Source organism: Pinus tabuliformis, chromosome 2_2, assembly GCF_031772625.1.
Source record: "Pinus tabuliformis cultivar Carrire ecotype Pingquan chromosome 2_2, CPIR1, whole genome shotgun sequence".
Taxonomy (NCBI): Eukaryota; Viridiplantae; Streptophyta; class Pinopsida; order Pinales; family Pinaceae; genus Pinus; species Pinus tabuliformis.
Genome location: NC_142300.1, coordinates 272,698,247 through 272,721,556, shown reverse-complemented (window position 1 = coordinate 272,721,556; position 23,310 = coordinate 272,698,247). Strand labels below are relative to the sequence as shown.

The following is a 23,310-nucleotide window of genomic DNA, read 5'->3' as shown; positions in this document are numbered from 1 at the left end:
TGTCTTCCATTAGGTAGGGTCACCATTTCTTAAGTGCTTGTAGTATTGCCAACATTTCCTTCTCATAAATAGCTGTGTAAATACTTTCCCTTGATTGGATGACTTTCGAAAGCAATGGGTCTTTCATCTTGCATTAAAACAACACCAATTCCATTTCCTGAAGCATCGCATTCCACAATAAAGGTTTTTGTGGAGTTCGGCGTAGCTAAGACCGGTGCTTGGCACATTATCTCTTTAAGATGTTCGAAGGCCTTTGTTGCTTCTGGAGTCCATGAAAATGTATCTTTCTTGAATAATGTTGTTAGAGGTGTTGCTATTTTCCCATAATTTTTAACAAACTTGCGATAATACCCTGTCAACCCGAGAAATCCTCGCGGATGCTTTATGGATGTGGGGATTTTCCATTCCTTAATGGCTTTAATTTTGCTAGGGTCTACCTTAACACCTTCATGAGATACAATATGACCCAGATATTCCACCTCTTATACTCCAAAGAAACATTTGGAGCTTTTTGCATATAATTGTTTTTCCTCCAATAGTTTGAGCACCCTGTCAATATGTTCAACATGATCCTTGCAAGACTTGTTGTAGATTAGTATATCATCAAAAAATACTAACACAAATTTTCTAAGGGAGGGTTTGAAAATGGAATTCATCAAACCTTGAAATGTAGAAGGTGCATTGGTAAGGCCAAAAGGCATGACCAAAAATTCATAATGACCCTCATGAGTTCTAAATGTTGTTTTTGGAATGTCTTCAATCTTCATTCTGATTTGATGATATCCTGAACGAAGATCCAACTTGGTGAAGTACATTGATCCATGCAATTCATCCAATAATTTATCAATGATAGGAATGGGAAATTTATCTTTAATAGTGAGCTTGTTGAGCTCCTTATAATCCGGACACATTCGCCATGATCCATCCTTCTTGTGCACCAATACTACTGGAGCAGAGAAAGAACTTTGACTAGGTTGAATTATACTAGCCTCTAGCATTTCTGCAACCATATGTTCAATTTCACTCTTTTGGGCATAGGGATATCTGTACGACCTGATGTTTGGAGGAACACTTCCTGGAATCAAATGAATAGCATGATCATGATCACGAATAGGTGGGAGACATTTGAGAGTCTCAAATACCTTGGAATGATTGTCCAAGACTTTTTGGAGATCTGGAGAAATAGATGAATTTGATGTGGGAACCTCTAGCGAACATAATTGTGCGATTACACCTCGTTGTTCCTTCTTTGGAAGCTTTGTCATACTGTTAGAGCTGATTATCTTTCCCGGTTTCTCTGCAATACCCGTTAATTCAACTTCCTTTCCTTCCGCACAAAATTTCATGAGAAGTTCTTGAAAATTAAAAACTATTGTACCCAAGGATTGTAGCCATTGGACTCCTAGTACAACATTAGCACCACCCATTGGAATGGAAAGCATTGGGCTATTCAATACATATTCTCCCATGGATAGCTTGATATTATGGCACTTTCCAGAGCAATTTATGGTTCCTCCGCTTGCAACCATCACTTGACACTCTAGTGTTGGATACAGGAAGCAATTCAATTCCTTTGCTATCTTACAATGAATAAAATTATGGTTACTTCCTGAATCAATCAACACTATTACCTTTTTCTTCTTGATATGTCATTCTATCTTGATAGTTTGAGGAGTGATAATTCCAACCAATGCATTACAAGATATGGTCAGATTCATTTCTTCTTTATCTAGGGTTTGTTCCTGGAGTATATCCTCTTCTTTTGACATTTCTTGTTCCTTTTCTTCCTCCTCTTCACAATCTATGTAGAATAATTGCTTTTCAACACACTTATGACCTTTAGTGTATTTGCTATCACAACTATAACAAAAAACCCTTTTGCTCTTTTTTCTTCCAATTGTTGTGGTGTCAACCTTGTAGGTTGTGGAAGGTTAGGGGCAACAACACTTCCATCATTATAGTTGTGAGTGGTAGGCTTCCTGGTTGCCATAATTTTGCTTTCCATTTTTCTTGCTAACCTGAATGCCTTCTCTAATGAATCAGGTTCCCAAAGGCGAACCTCATGTTGGATATTATCCTTTAAAGTCCCTATGAACACGTCAATCCTATGCTCCTCTGGAATATCTTTTACCCTTATGTTCAATTTTTGGAAGTCCTCAATGTGCTTCATCATTGAACCCTTTTGTTTGAAATTTATCAACTGGCTAAAAAAGGTATTGCTTTTTGTATCCTCATAATGTGCTATCATTTCTTCCATAAAAATTGCCCAAGTGACAATTTGTTTACGAGAGCAAAGCCATTGATACCATACAAACTGATTTGGTTCCAAATATAAAGTTGCAATACATAACTTTTGTGTGTTTTGCACACTATGGAGATCGAAAAATTGCTCCATTTGTAGTATCCATGTTTCGGGATTTTTGCCATCAAACTTCCTCATATTGATTTTTGGAACATGGTGGGTCTTCAATCCAAAATTAGAGTCTATGAAATCATGATTAACATTTCTTTTGTTTTCATCATGAGTTTCATTTACTACCCTTTCACCATTAGTGACCATTTCTTGTAGCAACTTATTCAAATTTATCTTCAATTCTTCCATCTTATCGTCCATGCCATTCATCTTAGCGTCCATGCCATTCATCTTAGCTTCCACGCCATCCATCTTAACTTGCATGCCATTCATATTAGCTTCCACGCCATTCATCTTGGCTTCATTTACCTTTAGTGAGAGTGAAATTTGTTGTACTTGGTCTTGTAATTTTGATATATCATGTTTCATTTCTTCCTCTTCTTCACGAGTCATGCTAGAGCTTTCAGGTTGCTTACTAGGTGTTTCCATTTTCTTTCTTCGGGGCATTAATTAATGCTAATAATTCTTCACTATTCCCTTTGAATTCCTTCAAACTAATTTTTCAAACCAATCTTATGCAAAATTTAAAAAAAACTACACAACTTTTTTTCACTTTGTAAGAGCTTGATATTGAATCTATTGTATCTCTGTAACTGTGGATCTCGAATATCTGCAATCTCGTCCCGCGGTAGCCCTTTGAGTTCTCTTTCTAACTCCGCAAGTTTGATCAAGATTGGATTCTCCAGGGAAGAGTTATGCCAAATCTCCCACGGTGACCTGATTATAGACTAGTTCAGTAGAGCGAACTTGTACGACATGCCATGTGTCACTATTTCGACCTTAGTACCTGAAACTAATACACAAAAAACTACAGGCCGTCCTCTTTCTGAAACTTCTTACGAAATTTCAATCTAATGCTCAAAACAAAAATTATGACGATTTTCCCCAGGTCACCTGTTTGGAATGTAATTCGGGAGTTTGCAAAAACCCTAACTTCCTCAGATCATATCTCCGCAAATATAGCGAGACAAACTCTGAAATTCAGACCCGAAGTTTAGAACGATTTCTGCTCAAATGGGTTTTTTTATAGCTTTTGAAACGTTGCAGAAAAAAAGTTATAGTGAAGATGCCACGATGACCTGTTTGGAGCAGCGAAACCCTAGAATCCAAAGCTCTGATATCAAATGTTAGGAACCAATTCACAAAAAGATAGAAAAGATAGATCAACGCCTTAGAATTCAGCCTCTTCGAGGGGGAAACCTCCTTTACATTACACAAATGAACAATTCTTGGATGATACAAATGACTAACCTCCCTTCTATATATAGGAGTCTAAGGGGTCACAATATAATCAAGCCGACATAACAATAATAACATAAGGGCACAAAAATAACAATAGTGGGTTTCTATGGGGCATACTAATAACAATATGGGGACAATAGGGGCATAATAATAACAATAAGGGATACAATGACAATAGTAATGGGGGAATCAGTAGTATTATAGGGGCCTAACAAATAGCCTCTAAGTGGTGTCTAACATCCAAAAAAGTCATGCTATAACAAATACCTACATATCATCAAAATCATCTCCTATCTTGGGATCTTTATCATTAATATCACCCTCTAAGCATTAACATAAGATTGTAAAAACATAGCATGTAAAGTCAAGATTTTGTTTGAGTGATGGGTACATTTTTAGTATGGTCATGATAGAGGAGTTCGACAACCAATGTCACTAACATCAAGGTACATAGAGGGCTTGGTGCTCTTGATTAAATACAAGTTCCATACCTTAGTACATGACAAAATCCAATGGAAACATTGCAATCCGCTCGATCCTGAAAATCTGATAAGTCTGCTGGATATGGAGTGAGATCTAAAATTCGACTTTCTCCATATAAAATCCAATGAGGCTGGAACCACTCTCAAACATCCTGAGTCATTTCATGGTAATGTTAAAAATTTAAGTAAAATGATACTTTTACTTTAAGGATTTAATATTAACATGAATTGCATATCAATACTAGGGCCATAGGCTTGAATGTTAGGTTGCCCAACTCAAAAACTCTTGTTTCTTTGAACTTTTTTTGTGTTTCGAGCATCTTTGTGAATTTTTTTTTGCGAAAAAGCAAGGGAGCGATTTTATTTTTTGCGGGAGCATGCTTCTGAGCGAATTTCGGGAGCACGCTTTGGGAGCGGATTCAGGGGGCGCTCCCCTCGCAACCTTGTGGCGCTCCCCTCGCAACCTTGTGATGGAGTGAAGCTACAAGGATATACAAACTTAGATTGGGCAAGGAGTGTAGTAGATAGGAAGAGCACCTCAGGGTGCTGCTTCAGTCTTAGATCAACAACGATTTCCAGGTTCAATAGGGAGCAAACTTCTATGGTATTTAGTTCAGTAGAGGCTGAGTATATTGTAGCGAGTATGGCGATTTGTGAGGCCATTTGGCTTTACTAGTTAGTCGCAGGATTATTTGGTTAGGAGTTGGAACCTACAACGATAGGTTGTGATAATCAGAAATCCAATGTGTTCCATGACAGGTACAAGCATATCGAAATCATATATCACTTCATTAGAGATAGGATCTAGAAGGGGTGGTGAAGCTTTGATATATTTCCATAGATGAGCAAATTGTAGATGTTCTCACCAAATCTTTTGTGAAAGGGAAGTTTGTGTTTGACAGGGACAAGCTAGGAGTGGTGCAAAGTACCCTTCCTTGCTAAGAGGGAGAGTTGATGTTTGTAGCTCAAGTACTTCCGCATAGGTCTAAGTGTCTAGACATGTGGAAGTTGTCTAATTGACTCTTAACCTTAACAATTTACTTTAATTATTAAAGTAATTTCTTTTATGAGAAAAATGAGTTAATCTAATGAAATTCAGAGGTTATTGAATTAGATAAATCACAATCATTGATCTCAAGTGATGATGAGAGTTTAGCTCAATCATCAATCACTTTGGATATTAGGATTGTTGATTTAGTAATAACCCAAACTTATAAAAAGAAGGCTATGCTAAGAGAGAAGAAAACAACGAGAGAATTTGATTTGAGTGCAACAGAAAACAACGAGAGAATTTCTGCAGCAAGGTGTTAGCTCAAGTGCAACCATACAGTAGATTTGCAGAGGCCAAGCCACACATGCGAGTTTAGGAGGATGTAGGGAAGCAACATGACCTCACATGAGTCACGTGTGGGAGAACAAGGCGCAAAACAACTGCTTGTGGGTTTCACATGTGGGATGCACAACCACACATGCATGGCTGTACAGGTGCAACATCAATTTTTGCAGAGCGGGCGGTCGATCCAGAAAACTCAGAGGGCCATACTTGTAAAGGTGCCTGAAATATCAGAAAAATTCTAAACATTCCTGTAGCTTGTATTTTCTTAGTGGGTAGTTTTTCCTAGGTTAGGAAAGCGCTTCCTGTAAACTTGGAAGAAGTTGTAAATGAAACGCTGAATTTTGAATGGCAAATTTTGTATGTGTATTTATGCTTGAAATTCGCTATTTGTTTTTCTTGCATTGAAAATTAAAAATAATTTTTACCAGTTAGAATCCCAATAGTACATTTTGTTCAACAAACTGGAAAGTTAATTAAAATCAACAAGGAAATTTGTTAGGAAATAATTTGTCATTTACAGGGGTTAGAAAATTAACATTTATTACCCTTTTTATTTTTCCTTTATTTTTAGTCCTTTTTCTTTATATATGTGTTTTTTAGCATTTAGGGGTTGGGCCTTTTCAATGAAGGGGCATAGCTCTAGTTTCATTATTTTTCAATGTTCCATGGGGACGCATCCCCTAGGGTTGGGTGCATGCACCCCTTGCACCCCACACACCAAGGACAAGGAGTCTACTGGGGGTGCGTTTCCCTAGTGCGGGGGACAAGACTCCCCAAAAGGGGTGCGTCTGGGCGTCCCCCCTCAAAACTTTAGTATCTAGTATATAGTATATAGTAATATACTAGTATGTTTTGCTTTCAATTTAGATTCTAGAATGATGAATGATGAATTTAATTTTTAAATCAATGTAGATTGTAGAATGATGAATGATATGGATCAATGTATTTGAATATTTCATTATTGAATCTCATGGTATGGATGAATAATGAGTATGTCATATGAATGATGTATGTATCAAAATGAATGATGAGGATGGATCAATGTATGTCATTATTTAATTCAATTATGAATTTAAATTTTATGTGTGGATCAAATTTCAATTTTCAATGTATTGGTATCCATATTACTATTAGTCTATTTAATATTTATGCTTTCATTATTGAACAATGAATATGAACTTGATATATATATATATATATATACCCCGACGCCCCCCACATCCCCGAAATTTCCCTAAAATTTAAGGGAACTCCCACACGTCCCCCCTGTGAGTCTCCCTGCACTGGAGTCTTGGTGGAACATTGTTATTTTTTCATTTTCACTCTGACTCTCTTCACCTCTAGAACTTTTTGGTTTTCTTTGACTTTTGCTTACATTATTCTTCAATTTGTGTAATGACCAAAAGTCATATAAGTAGTGGAAATATTTAAAATACTTTGTAGACAAAGACATCCATCATAGGATAATAATTGTAAATTATATATTGTATTAAAGAATGAATGTAGGATGATTACAATTGAGAATGAGGGTCTTGTATATATAGCTAGATAAGTACCCTTTCACGAACAAGGATGTCTCTAAGACATGCCTTTTCATTATTAACTGACTAACCATTAGTTAATTTAATTATTATTTATTATTATATTTATATTATTATGATTATTATTTATTATCTATTTTTACATAAACATAACATTGCCTTCTCCTTCAAAAAGCTTTGTCCTCAAAGCTTATTGATGAAGGACCAGATGTCTTCTGTCTTTCGGAATATCTTCTTGTTTTTGAGCTTTTATCTTTGTTGATACAAGACGATATGATGTTTTGAGCGATAGACAAAATTGTCGTACTGAAAACGGATCAGACTATCCTAGATTAATCTTCTGATCCTTGGAGATGTGTGGTGAATAGTTATTGTATGACCGGATTGAGCTCACTTCAATATTTTTTGTAACATAAGTTTGTTTATGGTCTGCGTGATATAGATTTGTAGATTGATTAAGATGTCTACTCTTGTGATTTGGATGTAGATAAGGAATTTTTCTTGTTTGAACTTCCTTAAAGGTTTGTATGGCAATTTCCTGATTTCCATTAGGCATTGTTGTTGTTGAATTAACTACTAAATCCTTATTTGGTGTCTCCTCTGTTTGAACGACAACCTCTGAGTACGTTTTTACTTCAATAGGGTTTGGATTTCCCTGAACTACGAGATTAGTGGTATTGATGTTTGTTTCTTCAATTTGGACTGTTACATCTGGAGATTTTGATGCTTCCTTTGTGACAAGTTCTTTGAACCTATTCGTCAATGATTTCTTTTCGTCCTTAAGTTTTTTAATCTGTTTGAGCAGATTTTGATTATGATTTTTGAGACGTAAGCATTCCTCATTCTCTGAGTCAACTTTATTTTGGCCTTCACGCTTCTCGTCTTTTAAACACTTGATTTGTTCTACTAATGTTTGGTTAAGGTTCTTTAAACATAAATTTTCTTCTTCTTGTTCTAATAAACGCTCCTTAAGTTCCTTCTTTGATGCTTTAGCTTTCTTGACTTGTTCGAGTAGTTTTTCTTGGTGATCTCTGAGGCGCAAAATTTCTTTGTCTTTGCTGTAGATGACTTCTTCAAACTCTTTTTGTTTATTTGATATAGTTTTTCATCATCTTGAAACATAAAGTCTGAGATATCCTTAAGGTCTTTTAATGAAGATTTGATTGATTTTGATTTACTTGTTATGTCTCGAAACATGACCATCTTCCCTTTATAAGGAAATGTCAAAACTTGTCTCTCTATGTTTAACATGAGTGTACCCAAATCCTTAAACCAGGGTTAACCGAGTACGATGTCAGTGTTTTTTTCCGTCCTTACAACATGAAATTGAGATATGTACTCATAATGACCTGTTGTCACTTGTAGATCACTAATTTTATACTTTTGTTGGTAAAAATATTTTTCCTTACACCAATGCTTAGCTTTGGAATTAATAGCTGATTTTCCAAGTTGATGTTGATATAATTTTTATCGTTGCTTGGGTTGATGGCGACATTAACTTCTCTTCCTTGGATACTTCCTTTTAACGTAATTACTTTGTGATCTTTAACTGAAAGACCATTATAGGAAAACTTTTCTTCCTTCGACATTTTAGAATTGAGCTCCATCAATTTTTTCAATGATTGATCCCATTTTGTTTTGTCGAGATGCCTTTAGGTATATATTTTAAGTTCCTTTGAACTTTGTACTTCAAGCCTCCTTTAAAAGTGTCTTTTTAATATATATATATATATATATATTTTTTAAATTCTTCAGAACTCTTTTAATCCAATTTCCTATGATCTTTGATATTTCAAACTCCTTTGTATTCTTTTTATATAATTCTACTTATGTTTTTTTTCCTCTTGTACTTTAAAAAAATATTTAAATATTGTTTTAATTGGCTTCTTTTAAATATCTTGTTGTCCTTTGTATTTATTTTTTAAATTTCATATAACTCTTTAAACTTTAATTCAACTTCACTTTAACGTAAACTCTTAACTGATATTTTCTCTTTGTGTAACCTTTTATAATAATACCCACTTTGTACTTCTATATATTTTCAATAATTTTATGACTTGAACTTTTCTTTAAATACCCTTTTATAATATAATACTTCTCTTTATATATATATATATTTTTTATCGTTAAAGGCTATTCTACTTCTATTATTTACAGTAAAAACTGAGAACGATTACATTCAGGTTTATACATTGCGAGAGGCCTGGGTTGGCGCTCTTGCTCATCGAGCTGCATTGAGTCCATTGCCCGCGCAGGGGCCTTCTTCCAGTGATTAAGCGCCCACGCAGGGGCCAAAAAGAGACCATTCTCATTGTGCATTCTATGAAAACTGAAAGCCCATGCCATAGCAGAGGGGCTGTGAAGACTAGACCAAACAAAACTTCCAATCCCACGCAGGGGCAGAAAAGAAACTTGAATAAAAACCATCAGAGACCCACGCAGGGGATCGGACTCACACTGAACGTCAAAATTATCTGACCAAGCAAAACGATTAACTCCATACATTAAGTGTTGGTGGCTAATTAAACAGCAGACGAAAAAACCTGAGTGCAAACAGAGAGCTGGAATTGGGTTGAGCGCGTGACTAGGCATCAGAGTCCTCCTCCGAGTCTTCTGGATAGATCCAGTATTCTCCTTCTGGTGGGGGTCCCCAGTCGTATTTAGCTTTGCCCTTTGCTGGTGCTGGTTGGGAAGCTGGCAGAGCAGCTTCTGGCTCAGATTGTGCCCCAGCTTTGTCCTCAGCTGCTTTGGAGCTCTCTGCAAGCTGAATTGGGGCATGGGGAGTATCCATTGGTTGAATTGGAGCCTGGGATTGTTCCCCCTCGATTTCTTTCGCCTCTTCCACAAATAAAACTGAAACATGAGCTTGGATGCTTGAATTACCTTGCAGATTGTTGATAGAGAAAATCGCTGAGCCGAACGCCGGAAGTGGAGCAGCTTCTGGGTTCTGTGGCTTGGCTTCCATGAATTGCTGAGCTTGGATGGGGTTGGCTTCCTCCACCCTGTGACAAAGGCATCGGCAGCAACTCGACGCAGGATTGACAGGGGGACGCGAGGCACCTCTTCTTCCTGTGCCGCGTCGACTGAAAGGCCTTTGCCTTGGCGCCATAACTGCCCACTTACCAACACTTCCTGTCGAAGCTTTTCCACTGCACCAGAGAATCCGCAGGTGGCTCCTTGAATCCTCTCTGAGCCCTGAAACCCAAACCTCCACCTCCTCAGATCGAACTGACCAACATTCTCCATATTCTGCAGTTTTATGCATCGGTGGTTCGCCTTGAAGCTGGTGCCCCATAACTCCCTTCTGCCTCTGCGATTAAGGCTCCTCGCAGACCATAAATGGCCGTCCCGTCTCCCTTTAGCTCTCACGCTCGCTGGCCAGGGCGGCGTGGAGCATTTAAGGAGTGTCTTAACCTTAGGCTCGCCCATGTACACCATGTGGCGTACTGTGTTCTCCCGACGTGGCACCCGCATCCGGGACTCTTTATATATCTTTTATTTATAATATATATATATATATATATATATTTTTTTTTAATATATATATATATATATATATATATTTTTGAAAAGTTTAACAAACGTGGCTATTCACCTCTTTGGGGTATAATATAAAATATATGTTCACTTATGTACTTTTGACTCGTTTAATGTTCTCCACGTAAAAAGTAAAACTTACCATTCACATAAAGAGATTTTGTTTTTCTTTTACTTTTAAAATACCATGGGCAATTACCATGGGTTTCTAAAACCTCCGTTAATGTTTTCCACGTAAAAAGTAAAACATACCATTCACATAAAGAGATTTTGTTTTTCTTTTACTTTTAAAATACCATGGGCAATTACCATGGGTTTCTAAAACCACGGGCTTGTAAACCACTTAATGAAGAATCAAGATAATATTATTTACTCTTCCTTCTCTTACGTATAGTTTTAAATATATTTGGAAAGATTCCCTCTTAACTTTATCATGCACTTTTTATCAATAATTTTGAGCTTTTTTATATATATGAATGTTCTCCTTCAAAATTTACATCGGACTATATATATATATATATATATATATATATATATATATATATATTTTAATTTTATTTTATTTTTTAATCTTTATATGTACTTATTTTATTTTCTTTTTTCTTCTTTTAAATTTGATTTTTTTTATTCTTTATTTTTTTAATCTTTGTTTTTTTGACTTTTTATTTTCTCTCTCTATATATATTAATTTATTATTATTATTATTGAATGACCAAATGCTTGATAGTGAAATGGAGAAACTCCAAATTCTTGTAGCAAAACGCTTCAATGACAACAATGTTGATGAATTTGACGGTCAAAGACCTGGATCAGAGAACACGACTTTGTGCAGTGATTGAGCGACCAGAGGATCAAACAACTCCGATACCAATGTAACAACCACTAGTCGTATACGCAGTGGAAATATTAAAATACTTCGTAGACAAAGACATCCATCATAGGATAATAATTGTAAATTATATATTGTATTAAAGAATGAATATAGGATGATTACAATTGAGAATGAGGGTCTTGTATATATAGCCAGGTAAGTACCCTTTCACGAATAGGCATGTCTCTAAGACATGCCTTTTCATTATTAATAAACTAACCGTTAGTTAATTTACTTATTATTATATTTATATTATTATGATTATTATTTATTATCTATTTTACATAATTTATGTTCATAGCAATTTGCATTCGCACTGCGCAGACTTTGTTGGATGACATGTGATAAGTCAAACATGATCGGGTTAGTATCTTTTCTATAAAATGGGATGGGAGTCAAAGGAAGAGATGGGAAATATTGATTATTGTTAGGATGTGTGTAATAACCCTAATTATTAATTTAATTAGAACTCTGGGAATTTTGACTAAAAAATTTAGGACATGAATTTTATTCCAAAAATACAATAAAATTACTTTGAATTTCACACAATAGAAAAACACTAGCAATTTAATTGAATTGTACGACCCAAAGATGAAATGTCTTAACTTCGCCACTATTTTATTAAATGGGATTCTTTAGAGGAATATTGCATGAATTTCTAAGATAAAACCTGGCAATATGGCCTTCTTCCTTACTGCAAGTTGACCTAGGAACATGTCACCCACTTGTGCTAAAGAAAATTTGACTTGAAAATGTTTGATAATTTGGCCTCGAAGAAAGATACTAATGTTTGCCTCCACGAATGATTAACTTGGCACTCAATGATGGAACTCGTCCTAACAATTACTGACTCAGCCTCTAATGTACTACTCCCAGTATAAACAACTTGCAAAAGAAAAATTGTTGCTCCCTCACTCTGATTATTTATGTTCTTGCTCATCTCGATTTGCTACAAAGGATGGCAATTCGGCCCCAAACAAATATGTCACTCGACCTAGTAATATCTTGTGAACTCAGCTTAAAGAAATTGCAAAGTTGTCCCTTGGTAGTTGTAACAAATTTAATCCTCATGAGTTAGGGTTTTCGGCTTGAAAAATTTGATGGAACAAATTCAGTCCTCATGAGTTAGGGTTTTTGGCCTGGAAAACTTGATAGGTTTGGCCGAATTAAATCCACGAATTTGGATTTCACCACTGAGGAAAATTCAGTGTCAACAGAGATTAACTCACAACTTCAACAGAGATTAACTTAGCTGCGACAAGAACAATAAATTCAACTTCAGTGAATGGGTGATTTCACTCTAAGAAAACCCTCAGATTTGGCCCTCACGAAGTATAAGTTTCAACCCCAATAATTTATGGCCCCATCTTTTTTATTAAATCAACCCAATTGCCTCCATAAATCTGGCCTGGAAAACCCTAATAATTTAAGCAACTCGACCTCAGTGATTTAAGAGCTCGACCCTTGCAATTAGATGATTTTGGTCTCAACCAAAATTAATCTCGACCCTCGCACAATAGATTGGGAAACTGATCCTCCTGAATTGATTTCCTTGGCCATGAGATCGACTTGCAAATAATAATTGGCCAGGGTGGTTTTGCAACCACTAAAACTAGTGCCACTAGCTAGGGTATATATTGTAACACCAAAATTGGGAACATTTTAGCCCTCTTAGTTAGCTACTAGAGCTCATTGAAAAATTATCCTATAGTTCTTCATATCTCCCCTCAATCTCATTTTTCCCCTTTTAACAATAATTTCCTCCTTCGAAAACCATGGGTCACTTTATTTCCGAAAGTGACTTTTAAACGTTTTATTTAATTATTATTTATTTTATTATGATGATCCATTTGTTTTTCTTGTCAATAGCCCATGGGATTTGGATAGGTATGTCTCAATCTCCCGTTGTTTCTAAGGTTCAAAAAGGGACATTACAACACTCCCTTCCCAAGTTTTTCTTGTCCTCAAGTAACTGCATCACTTGCTCGCCCTCCCATGTAGCATCTACTACCGATAAGCCTTTCCATTGAATCAAATATTCTTGGATGACCTTGCTCCTTAACTTCTTCTCCCTTGTGCCCAAAACCTCTTGTGGGATGAGAATTAATTGTCCTTTCTCTACCAATGGTGATTGCTCTGCTGTGGGCTCAACTTGCTGTCCAAGTACCTTTTTGAGACAAGATACATGGAAAACATTGTGGATTCTGCTGTCTTTAGGCAATTCCAACTCATAAGCCACCTCCCCGTTCTTCCTAATATCTTGTAGTGCCCATAGAACCATGGCTTTAACTCCTCAGAACCACGCTTCTTCAAGATTGTTTGCCTGTATGGCTGGAGCCTTGAAAAAACAAGATTCCTTCTTGGAATGTGTGCTCCATCTTGTGGCGATCTACTTATATCTTTTGTTGATTTTAGGCTACCTGTAAATTCTCTTTAAGGAGTCTAAGAATATTATGACTCTCTTGCAACCAATCCTTGGCCATGGTGCCTTGCTATCTCGTAAAGCCATCTCTAAAAATCTGGGAGCATCATAGTCATACACTGCCTTGAATGGAGTCATCCCAATAGACATATGGTATGTGGTGTTATAACAATACTCCCCCAAATTCAACCACTTGATGCAAGTCTTCCGCTGTCCTGCCACACAATTTCTTAAATATCCTTCCACTTGTTTGTTAACAATTTCTGTCTGATCGTCTGTCTGCGGGTGATAACTAGTGCTTAGGTTAACTCTGTTCCCACCAATTTGAAGACTTCTTGCCAAAATGCATTAAGAAACCTGCTCTCTTTGCCACTAACAATGTGCTTGGGAATCCCATGCAATTTGAAAACCTCTTGAAAGAACATTTCTACCCCTCGTGTTGCCGAATAATTGGAAGTTATGGCCATGAAATTGGGTGAATTTCATCAATCGATCAACTACCATGAAGATGTAGTCTTGCCCTTGTACCTTCAGAAGCCTTGTGATGAAAATTGAAATCCATAAAGTTGCTTTCCCATTTTTGATCTAGGATTGGTAGAGGCTGAAGTAATCCCGCTGGATGGGATTTGCTTGGTTTTGTTTTGTTGGCAGATGATGCGCTCAGCTACATGTCTCCAAATGTCCCCTTTGAGGCCCTTCCACACAAATCTCTCCCATAGTTGCTTGTATGTTTTGACGAATCCTTGGTGTCTGACAAGGGGCAAGTCATGCATGGCCCTCATGATCTTATCCTTAAGCTGTGATTCAGGGACCAAGAATATTCTTCTCTTGTAATAAATAACATCATTGAAAACTCGATATTTGTCATTCTGAATTATCTTGGTATCCATCTTGAAGTGTCTCAGGCTGTTATGGTTTGTTTTGACCATGAATTTTTCCTCCCACCAAATAATGTGTGAATCTCGCGAGTGCTGCACTATGGCTAGCATCTCCTTGTCATATATAGAATAGAGCCTTTCTAGCTTCCTTAGCTTCTAGTTCTCGGAAGCGTTTGGATGCCGATCTTGCATCAACACGGCTCCTATGACTTTCCCTGATGCATCACACTCTAAAACAAAAGGTTGTGAAAAATTTGGAAGTGCAAGAACAAGACAAGAACTCGTTACCTCCTTGCATCGCTCAAAGGTGCGTTGTACCTCTTCTGTCCAATCGAAAGCTCCCTTGTTTGTCAGGTTTGCCGGAGGTGCCACCATTTGAGAATAACCATTGACAAATCGCCGATAATAATTGTATATTCCTAGGAATCCCCTCAATTTCGTGAGATTCTTGGGCGTTAGCTATTCAATGATAGCCCAAATCTTCTCTTGATGGACCTGTACTCGCGCACTGATGATGTGCCCAAGATATAGTATCTCTTTCATTCCAAATTTGCACTTGGACTCCTTCACAAATTGTGATTTCTTCTCCAATATGCCCAGTATTTTGTCCAAGTGCCTCAAGTGCTCCTCCAATATGCCCAGTATTTTGTCCAAGTGCCTCAAGTGCTCCTCCCAAGCTTTGTTGTACATAAGAATATCATTAAAGAAGACTAGCACAAACTGCTTCAACTGCTTCCTGAATATATGATTCATGCATGACTGGAATGTGGCAGGTGCATTTGTTAACCCAAATGACACACTGAGAAATTTATAATGACCATAGTGTCATCTAAATGCCGTTTTTTGTATGTCTTGCTCAAGGACTCTGATTTGGTGATAACTTGATCTTAAGTCAATCTTAGAGAAATACACAACTCTATGTACCTCATCCAAAAGCTCATTTATACGTGGAATCAAGTACCTATTTTTAATCGTCTTATTGTTAAGAGTTTGCAGTCTATACACATCGTCATATTCCCATCCTTCTTATTGAATAGTACCATAGAGGATGCAAATGGACTTTTGCTAGGCCTTATGTACCCCATATGTAACAACTCTTTGATGGTCTTGTCGATTTCTTCCCTAAAATTCTTGGGGTGTCGGTATGGTGTGGTGATGACCAACTTGGATCTTTCCTCCAATTCTTTAATGCGTTGAATCCCTTATCTGGTGGTCTGCCGGGAGGGATAGCCTTAAAAACCCTTAGATGCTTTTCAACAAGGCTTAGATGTCGACTGAATAATGCTAGTCTTCTTTTGATCCAATTTGCTGAGTGACCATACACTGCGTGACCCAAGCTATGGCCCCATGGCGAAAGATAGCCTTCATCTTTTTGGTCGTCACCATCTTTGGAGCTCCTGTGGTAATTTCCTTGAGCAAAATTCTTTTCCCCTCTGGTTTAACCCAGTCCATTTCCATGGTATTGTAGTCCTTCCTGTGTCTCCCAATAGTGATGAGCCATTGCACTCCCAACACCACATTGGTGTCGACCAACTCCACTACATAAAAATCTACTAGAGTGTAGGTCTCTATTTTAAATTCCATCTAAGGCACTTTCTTTAAGCATGCCATCCTGCGTCCTCTTGCTACTTCTACATCAAACCCTTCAAACTCAACTGTATTCAAGTGTCTTCGCTGCATCAATGGAGTTATGGGTGGAATTCCCATCAATGAGGACTGTGGCTTGCTGCCCCTTTATGACACCCCTTACCTTGAAGGTGTTGTATTTGGGAACACATGAAGGTTTGCCTATAGTAGCTCTTGTTAGCTTCCTGGTTGGTGGTTCCTCCTCACCGCTGCTGCTGCTGCTATGTTCCTCAACTTGAACTGCTACCCGTTCTTCCTCTTCATTGCTGTCTGACATCACTTCTATACAGTGAACTCCCTTTGTCCATGCACCTAGGCCCTGGAACCTAGGTTTCCTTGCAGCTGAAACTAATTTTTTTCCTCCTTAATTCATCCCTGAATTATTCCATTTGATTTTTCTCTTGCCATGACTTCTTCTCTTTTCCCTTGGGTGGGGGAATGAATTTGGTTGTTTCCATTTTAGGCACTGCGTCCTCCATATCTCTAATTTTGTTAATGGTCACTTGGAGCATGCTAGGCTTAAAAGTCTTCATCCAACTGCACAATTGGTCGTTCAATCCTTCTAGGAACAACATTACTAATCAGCTTTGAGATATGTCTATCACCATTACAACCAATCTTTGAAACTCAATGATATAATTACCTGAGCTCCTTGTCTCCTTAAGCTAGGCTAACTCTCTAAAGTGCAACTTTGGTTCCTTCTTGTCAAACCTTTGAATTGATCTATTCGTGAACTCCAGATAGGAGTTGATGTTGGCATGCCCTAGTGTGGTTAACCTGTGGTACCACCACTTGTGTGTTTCACCCTCCAGTTGTAGTGTGGCATATGGGATTGCCTCTGATTCCCTCATGGGATTAAGTTGAAAGTATGTGTCAAGTTTCTTCATGCAAGCTCTAGTTGAACCTTTGGAAGTCTGATTGAAAGTTATATTTATTTTTTTGGCCTCTTTGGGATATCATTGTTCATCCAACATTTGTTAGAATCGCTTGATTTGCTTTCGTGCTTGATGGAACACTAGTCTTGAAGTGACATTTGGGCTTGAAATTTTGCTCCCATTGCCTGGTATTCTCTCATGTAATCCAGGAATTTTTCATCCTGTCTCTATTGGCTCTTCCAAGAACTTGGGAAGGAGTGGTCTTGATGAAGCTTCTTTCACCGGTGGGGGTATCGTATTGGTGGAGTTACTAGCTTCAGCATGGCGATTATCGTCTCCTCCCAACAAGCTGTAACTCTTATGTGATCCTTCTGCTCCATGATTGGTCTGATTTTCACAGAGACCATGGACCGGGTGACTTCTTTTAGAGCTAGAGCCACCTCTTGTTGCCCTCCGTTTACCATTTGGGCCATTTCATGTTGCAGTTGTCCTTGTTCTGGTTCCTGGAGTACCTCTTATTGCCCTCTGGCTAAATCATTCAATATGTGCTTGAAGCTCTCACAGGGTTGATCTTTGCGATCCCCCATCTTGTCTTTTTCTTCCTCTCGCTCCTTTCTGTAAGTTATGTACCCTTGGTCTCCTGGAGTCATCAACTGTTAACCCCCTTTTCAGGCTGGGAGGAAAATCTGGATTTGATACCACTGTAATAACCCTAAAAATTTAATTAAAACCTCAGCAATTTCAACTCTAAATTTTAGGGCATGAATTTCATTCCAAAAATACCATAAAATTACTCGGAATCTCACATAATAGAAAACACTGACAATTTAAATGAATTATGCAACCCAAAAAATGAAATGTTGTAACTTCGACACTAGTTTATTAAATGAGATTCTTCAGAGGAATATTACATGAATCTTTGAGATAGAACCTGGAAATATGACCTCCTTCCTTACTGCAAGTTGACCTGGCAACAAATCACCCATGTGTGTCAAGAAAATTCGGCCTATAACTGTCTGATAATTCAGCCTCTGAGAAAGATATTGATTTCTGCCTCCTTGAATGTTTAACTCGACCCTCAATGATGGAACTTGTCCCCACAATTACTGACTTTGCCTCTATTGTACTGCTCCCGGGATAGATAACTCGCAGCAGGTAAATTTGTCACTCCTGCACTCTGATAATTTCGGTTCTTGCTTAGCTCGATTTGCTAAAGGAACTGGAAATTCAGCCCCAAACAAATATGTCACTAAACCCAGTCATATCCCATGAAATCAACTTTAACAAATTGCAAACTCGTTCCTTGGTAATTGCAACAAATTTCGCCCTCACTAGTTAAGGTTTTCAGCTTGCAAAAGTTGATAACTTGATGCGTTTGGCCCAATTAAATCCATGAATTTGGCTTTCAGCACTTAGGAAAATTTGGCTCCAGTAGAGATTAACTTGGCCACTGCAAGAACAATAAATTCGGCTTCAATGAATGTTTGATTTTCACTCCATGATAACCCTTGGATTTGGCCCTCACGAACTGTAGGGTTGGGCCTCAATAATTTCAATAACTTATGGCCCTGTCTTCTTTATTAAATCTGCCCAATTGTCTCCATAAATAAAGCTTGGCAAACCCTGCTAATTTAAGCAACTCGGCCTCAGTGATTTAAGAGCTCGACCCCTGCAACTAGATGATTTTGGCCTCAGCCAAATTTAATCTTGGCCCTTGCACAACATATTAGGAAATTCATCTTTCTGAATTGATTTCCTTAGCCACTGGTATCTACTGTTCGAATTCCCATTTGGGACATTACCATAAAGATCAAGCATGAAGTACCATCGGCCAGTGCATTTTAAATCTGAGGTGCAAGGCATAGGAGCTGATATACAATGGCAGAGTCATCTGAAGAAGCTTATGAAGCACATATCACCATATATATCAGATGGAGGAATGGGAATAACAGCTCTGAATCAGAGGAAATGAGCAGGAGAGCTCATCCAAGCAGCAACATCGCACTCAAAGGAATGTGGTCTCTAATGGTAGCTACCCTGAAAGAGCAATAGAACTGTGTGTGTGTGAGAGAGAGAGAGAGAGAGAGAGAGAGAGAGAGAGGAATGGGAATAACAGCTCTGAATCAGAGGAAATGAGCAGGAGAGCTCATCCAAGCAGCAACATCGCACTCAAAGGAATGTGGTCTCTAATGGTAGTTACCCTGAAAGAGCAATAGAACTGTGTGTGTGTGTGTGTGTGAGAGAGAGAGAGAGAGAGAGAGAGAGAGAGATATCCTTGAATTGAATTTGAATTTTATTAAAATATGCAACAGGGCTATGGGATGAAAAAGCTTACTTCCAATGCAACATTCCATTATCCAAATGATGGAAGAGATGAATTCAAGGAGGCAATATCCATAGTATGGTACACAGAAGTTTTGGACTACTCTTCTAGATTTGACCTTTTTTCCTTTTGGATAGGTCTCTTAGCTTACTTGGGTTGGATTTCAAATTTACTTCTGCTTCCACTTACGTCTTCTGTAGCATCCTTGTAAGTGGATTTTTAGGCACATTCCTATCTGCCAGCTTGAATTGAGAAAAAAACGCCCTAGTTTACATCTGTTATTGTCTTTAGTAAAGACAGGATTCATTATTGCAAGTTTTGTTATATCTGATTACTGTAACTGAAATGTTTATATAAAAGCTGAGTCCCAACAATACTTCCCTTTTGATTAGTTTACTTGACATCTTGAGAGGGATCAAGAAAATAGTATGTTGTACGATATATGAGATTCAGATATCCTAGTTCAATTGGCTATATATATCTCTTTAGCATTTCTCTCTTATACATTCAGTTTATTAGTTTCAGTGTCCGGGAAAATTTGAAGGATGGAAATTTATCTTCAATTTAAAAACCTTGCTGAATCTAACTAGTCCCTAATTTGCAAACTGTAATATGTTTGGCAATATTTTTGTAAAAATATTGAAATTTCTAATAATTTTATACTCTATAAAATTTTAGCGATTTTGAAGATAAAATAATCTTTTACTTAAAATTTGGGCGAATCATTTTTAAAAAAAGCAGAAATTGACAAATGTTGTTTTTTGGAAAAAACATGGAAAATTAGCCCACCTGCGAATAATAGTCCCTAAAACTTATCATGTTCAACATTCATGTTTTGGATCTAAAAATTGGGTTTGGATATCTTTATGTTTTTTTGATAAATATGTCTTATAGAATCTCTTTGGCTTAGCTGCTGCACTATGATGGGCATATCTATGCGGTCAAAGTCATTCAGCTTGCAACTCGCCTTATCCATACCCACTTGGGGGGTTTTGAACCTGGGTCTCCGTGTTAATACACGCTGGATCACCTTGCTGCTAGACTACACTCCTGTGGGCTTTGATATATTGTTATAAGATGCAAATGCTGACTCTAGCTAGATTTGAGGTTAATTCAATGATTTTTTTTTGTTTTTTTTTTTGTATTAACATTTTTCTTATGTGGTTTTCAGGATTACGATTGCCAGTAGATCAACGAATAGAACCAACTGTCCTTCCACCACATTTGGAGTCTGGTTTGGCATCAGTGGATGGTGATACAAGCTTTGCAGAGGCCACTGGTATTTTATTATCATTTTTTCTGTTTATGTTTTTGGCTTTCAGCAACTGGAAGAGGAGTTAAATTGGCAAATGTTTATCCATATCTTGAGCCCCTTGAATTAAGAATTAACATGGTTTAGTAAAGTTTATTCAGATTCAGATTACTATATATTTATTTATTTTTTCTCTGAAAAATGCAACTTATATTAACAATAAAAATTACAGAGTGCCTGACATCTATCTAAAGCACGCAAGAAGGTCCTTAGGAGAGATTGAGCTTGAGAATGATTAAACTTAGCATCTTTTCTATGGATACCTCTCTCAGCTTTAATTTGGGCTTGAAGATAAGCATACAATACCCAAGGAAAGCATTTAATGAAAATTGAGTACCATTAAAAACTGCATCACATCCCAACCTCCCGGTGGAGTATAAACAAACTATTTGAATGTAATGCCAAACTCCCTGGAAGTGAGATGAAGCTAGTGCATCACAATCTCCTAGCAGCACATCCTTCCACAAAGTATCTTTATAGGATATGACTGCAAGAGGTGTCCAAATGACGTTGCAACAGGTCCTGACTCCTGGCACATGCACACTTCAAAAAATATGCTAGACAATCTTAGTGATCCCATGGTGCAGACAATGTACATCAGTAAAGCTAGAGTTAGAAAGCCTGGCCTTAGAGGGTGAACCCTGATGTCCCAACAACCAAGTGAAGGATACCAACCAAATGGCAACCTTCTATCCCCAGACCATGTAGAGGCACACAATCCATTTCATTTCTTCATCCACTGTAGCCCATTTTATGCTGAGTACCTCTTGAATGGATGTTTCATGTGAAGAATCTGGTATAGTTGGCATGCCATGTGGATCAAAATACGACCTATTTTTCTTTTTTTTTTTCAATGTGGTTCACAGACCTTGGAGATCGGTGAATGCTACTACCACTGAATATTTGTACCAGGCAGATCCCCCTGAAGGGATTCACTCTATGTTGGCTTGCCTCCAACATAAGGGGGGATTCCCTAATATCAAATCACTAACAATGTTATCAATTGGATTGTTGACCAAATTGGTGAACCCCCCGAATTAGGAACCGGTCAGAACCAGGGACCAGAAAAGGGACCAAAAAACCAATCGACCAAAAAGTAAATAAAATTTTCAAATTGTAAAGAAAAACATATATTTTCATGTGCATCCATATGATTCCAAACCATTTATACACAAATATGCAAAATTTCTCATTTATATAGCATGTAAGGGTGTGCATATAACCAATGTTGCGAACATCGCGATCGGGATTAAATTGGCGAGGGGAAAAATCGGGAAAAAATCGGCAAATACAAAAATATTCATTTTTTTTCAATTTTTTTAATATCTAAAGCATCTACAACATAAAATAAATGCATTGACACATAAATATGATAAAAGAACTAATATATAAGATGTGTAATATCATTTCTAGTGCTACATCACACATAACAGTGAATCATGTCCTAAATAGTAAGTCTTGAGTCCCAACTCAGCCTCAAAATATCAACAAAAAATATAATAATGTATCTCATATCATGAGTCATAATGTCATATACAATGAAATGAACCAAATAACTAATACTACTGATTTCCTCTGCCCCTCTTGCGAGAAAATGCAATAGCTTTCCCTCTAGATGTAGATGGCGGTGGAGTTGGCAGTGGACTCTGTTGTGCTCTAGAAGCTGAAGAACTAGGAGTTACAGGAGGTAGACCACGTGCTCTACTGGTGATAGGGGTAGCCTGGATAGGTGGTGTCACCTCCTTCTCTTGTTGCTCCTGCTCCTCCTCCTCCTCCTCTATCCCTTCCACTACCTCCTGCTCTAACCAATCAGCGACCGACTCCATGAGAGGCCTCTTGGTCTCAACACTCCATGCAGCAGTGGTGTCAATCCCATCCAATGAGATGACCTTCACATCAGGTGTCCTCTCAAGTTGCCTCACCTGCAATCGAAGATTGTAGTAGACGTAGACCATGTCATTAAGTCACTGGGACTCCAACCTGTACAAGGGTCATAAATTAATAAACTATAAATAATAAAAAAGGAATTATAAAAAAAATATTATTTAATGAATTCAAAAAATTAATTGGAAATTTGGAATATTCTAAGTTTTAACTTGTTGCACTTCTTGGTGTGTATTTTTCAAATACACTCCAGTTGCGCTTGCATCCTGAGGAGCTACATGTTTGGCTGAGCACTCAAATGGCAAGCCTTTGCAGATTGGGTACTCGCCACCATAGTTTCTCCACCATGCATCTACAACAAAATTACAAATAAGATAAACATAAGAAAAAAATGAAATTTGAAAGTTGAAGCAAAGTATGAAGTTATGAACTTGAAGAAACCATGAAATTTGAAACAAAGTAAAACATACCTGTCATTTTAGTTTTCCTATCAGACACAACCATGTCAAAGCTAAATGTGCCACCTGCCATCATGTATATCTCCATTTCTTTGGAGATTTCTGCACAT

At 37.5% G+C, this 23,310-nt stretch overlaps 1 protein-coding gene across 1 annotated transcript in view; it reads left to right on the top strand.

Annotated features, from left to right (window-relative positions):
* The window catches only part of LOC149192354 (uncharacterized), a 257,294-nt gene that overhangs the window by 35,062 nt on the left and 198,922 nt on the right, over nt 1-23,310 (top strand). Inside the window, exon 3 of the mRNA XM_089404560.1 lies at nt 20,718-20,825. Coding sequence (XP_089260686.1) covers nt 20,718-20,825 — 108 coding nt within the window. The remainder of the gene's footprint in view (nt 1-20,717; nt 20,826-23,310) is intronic.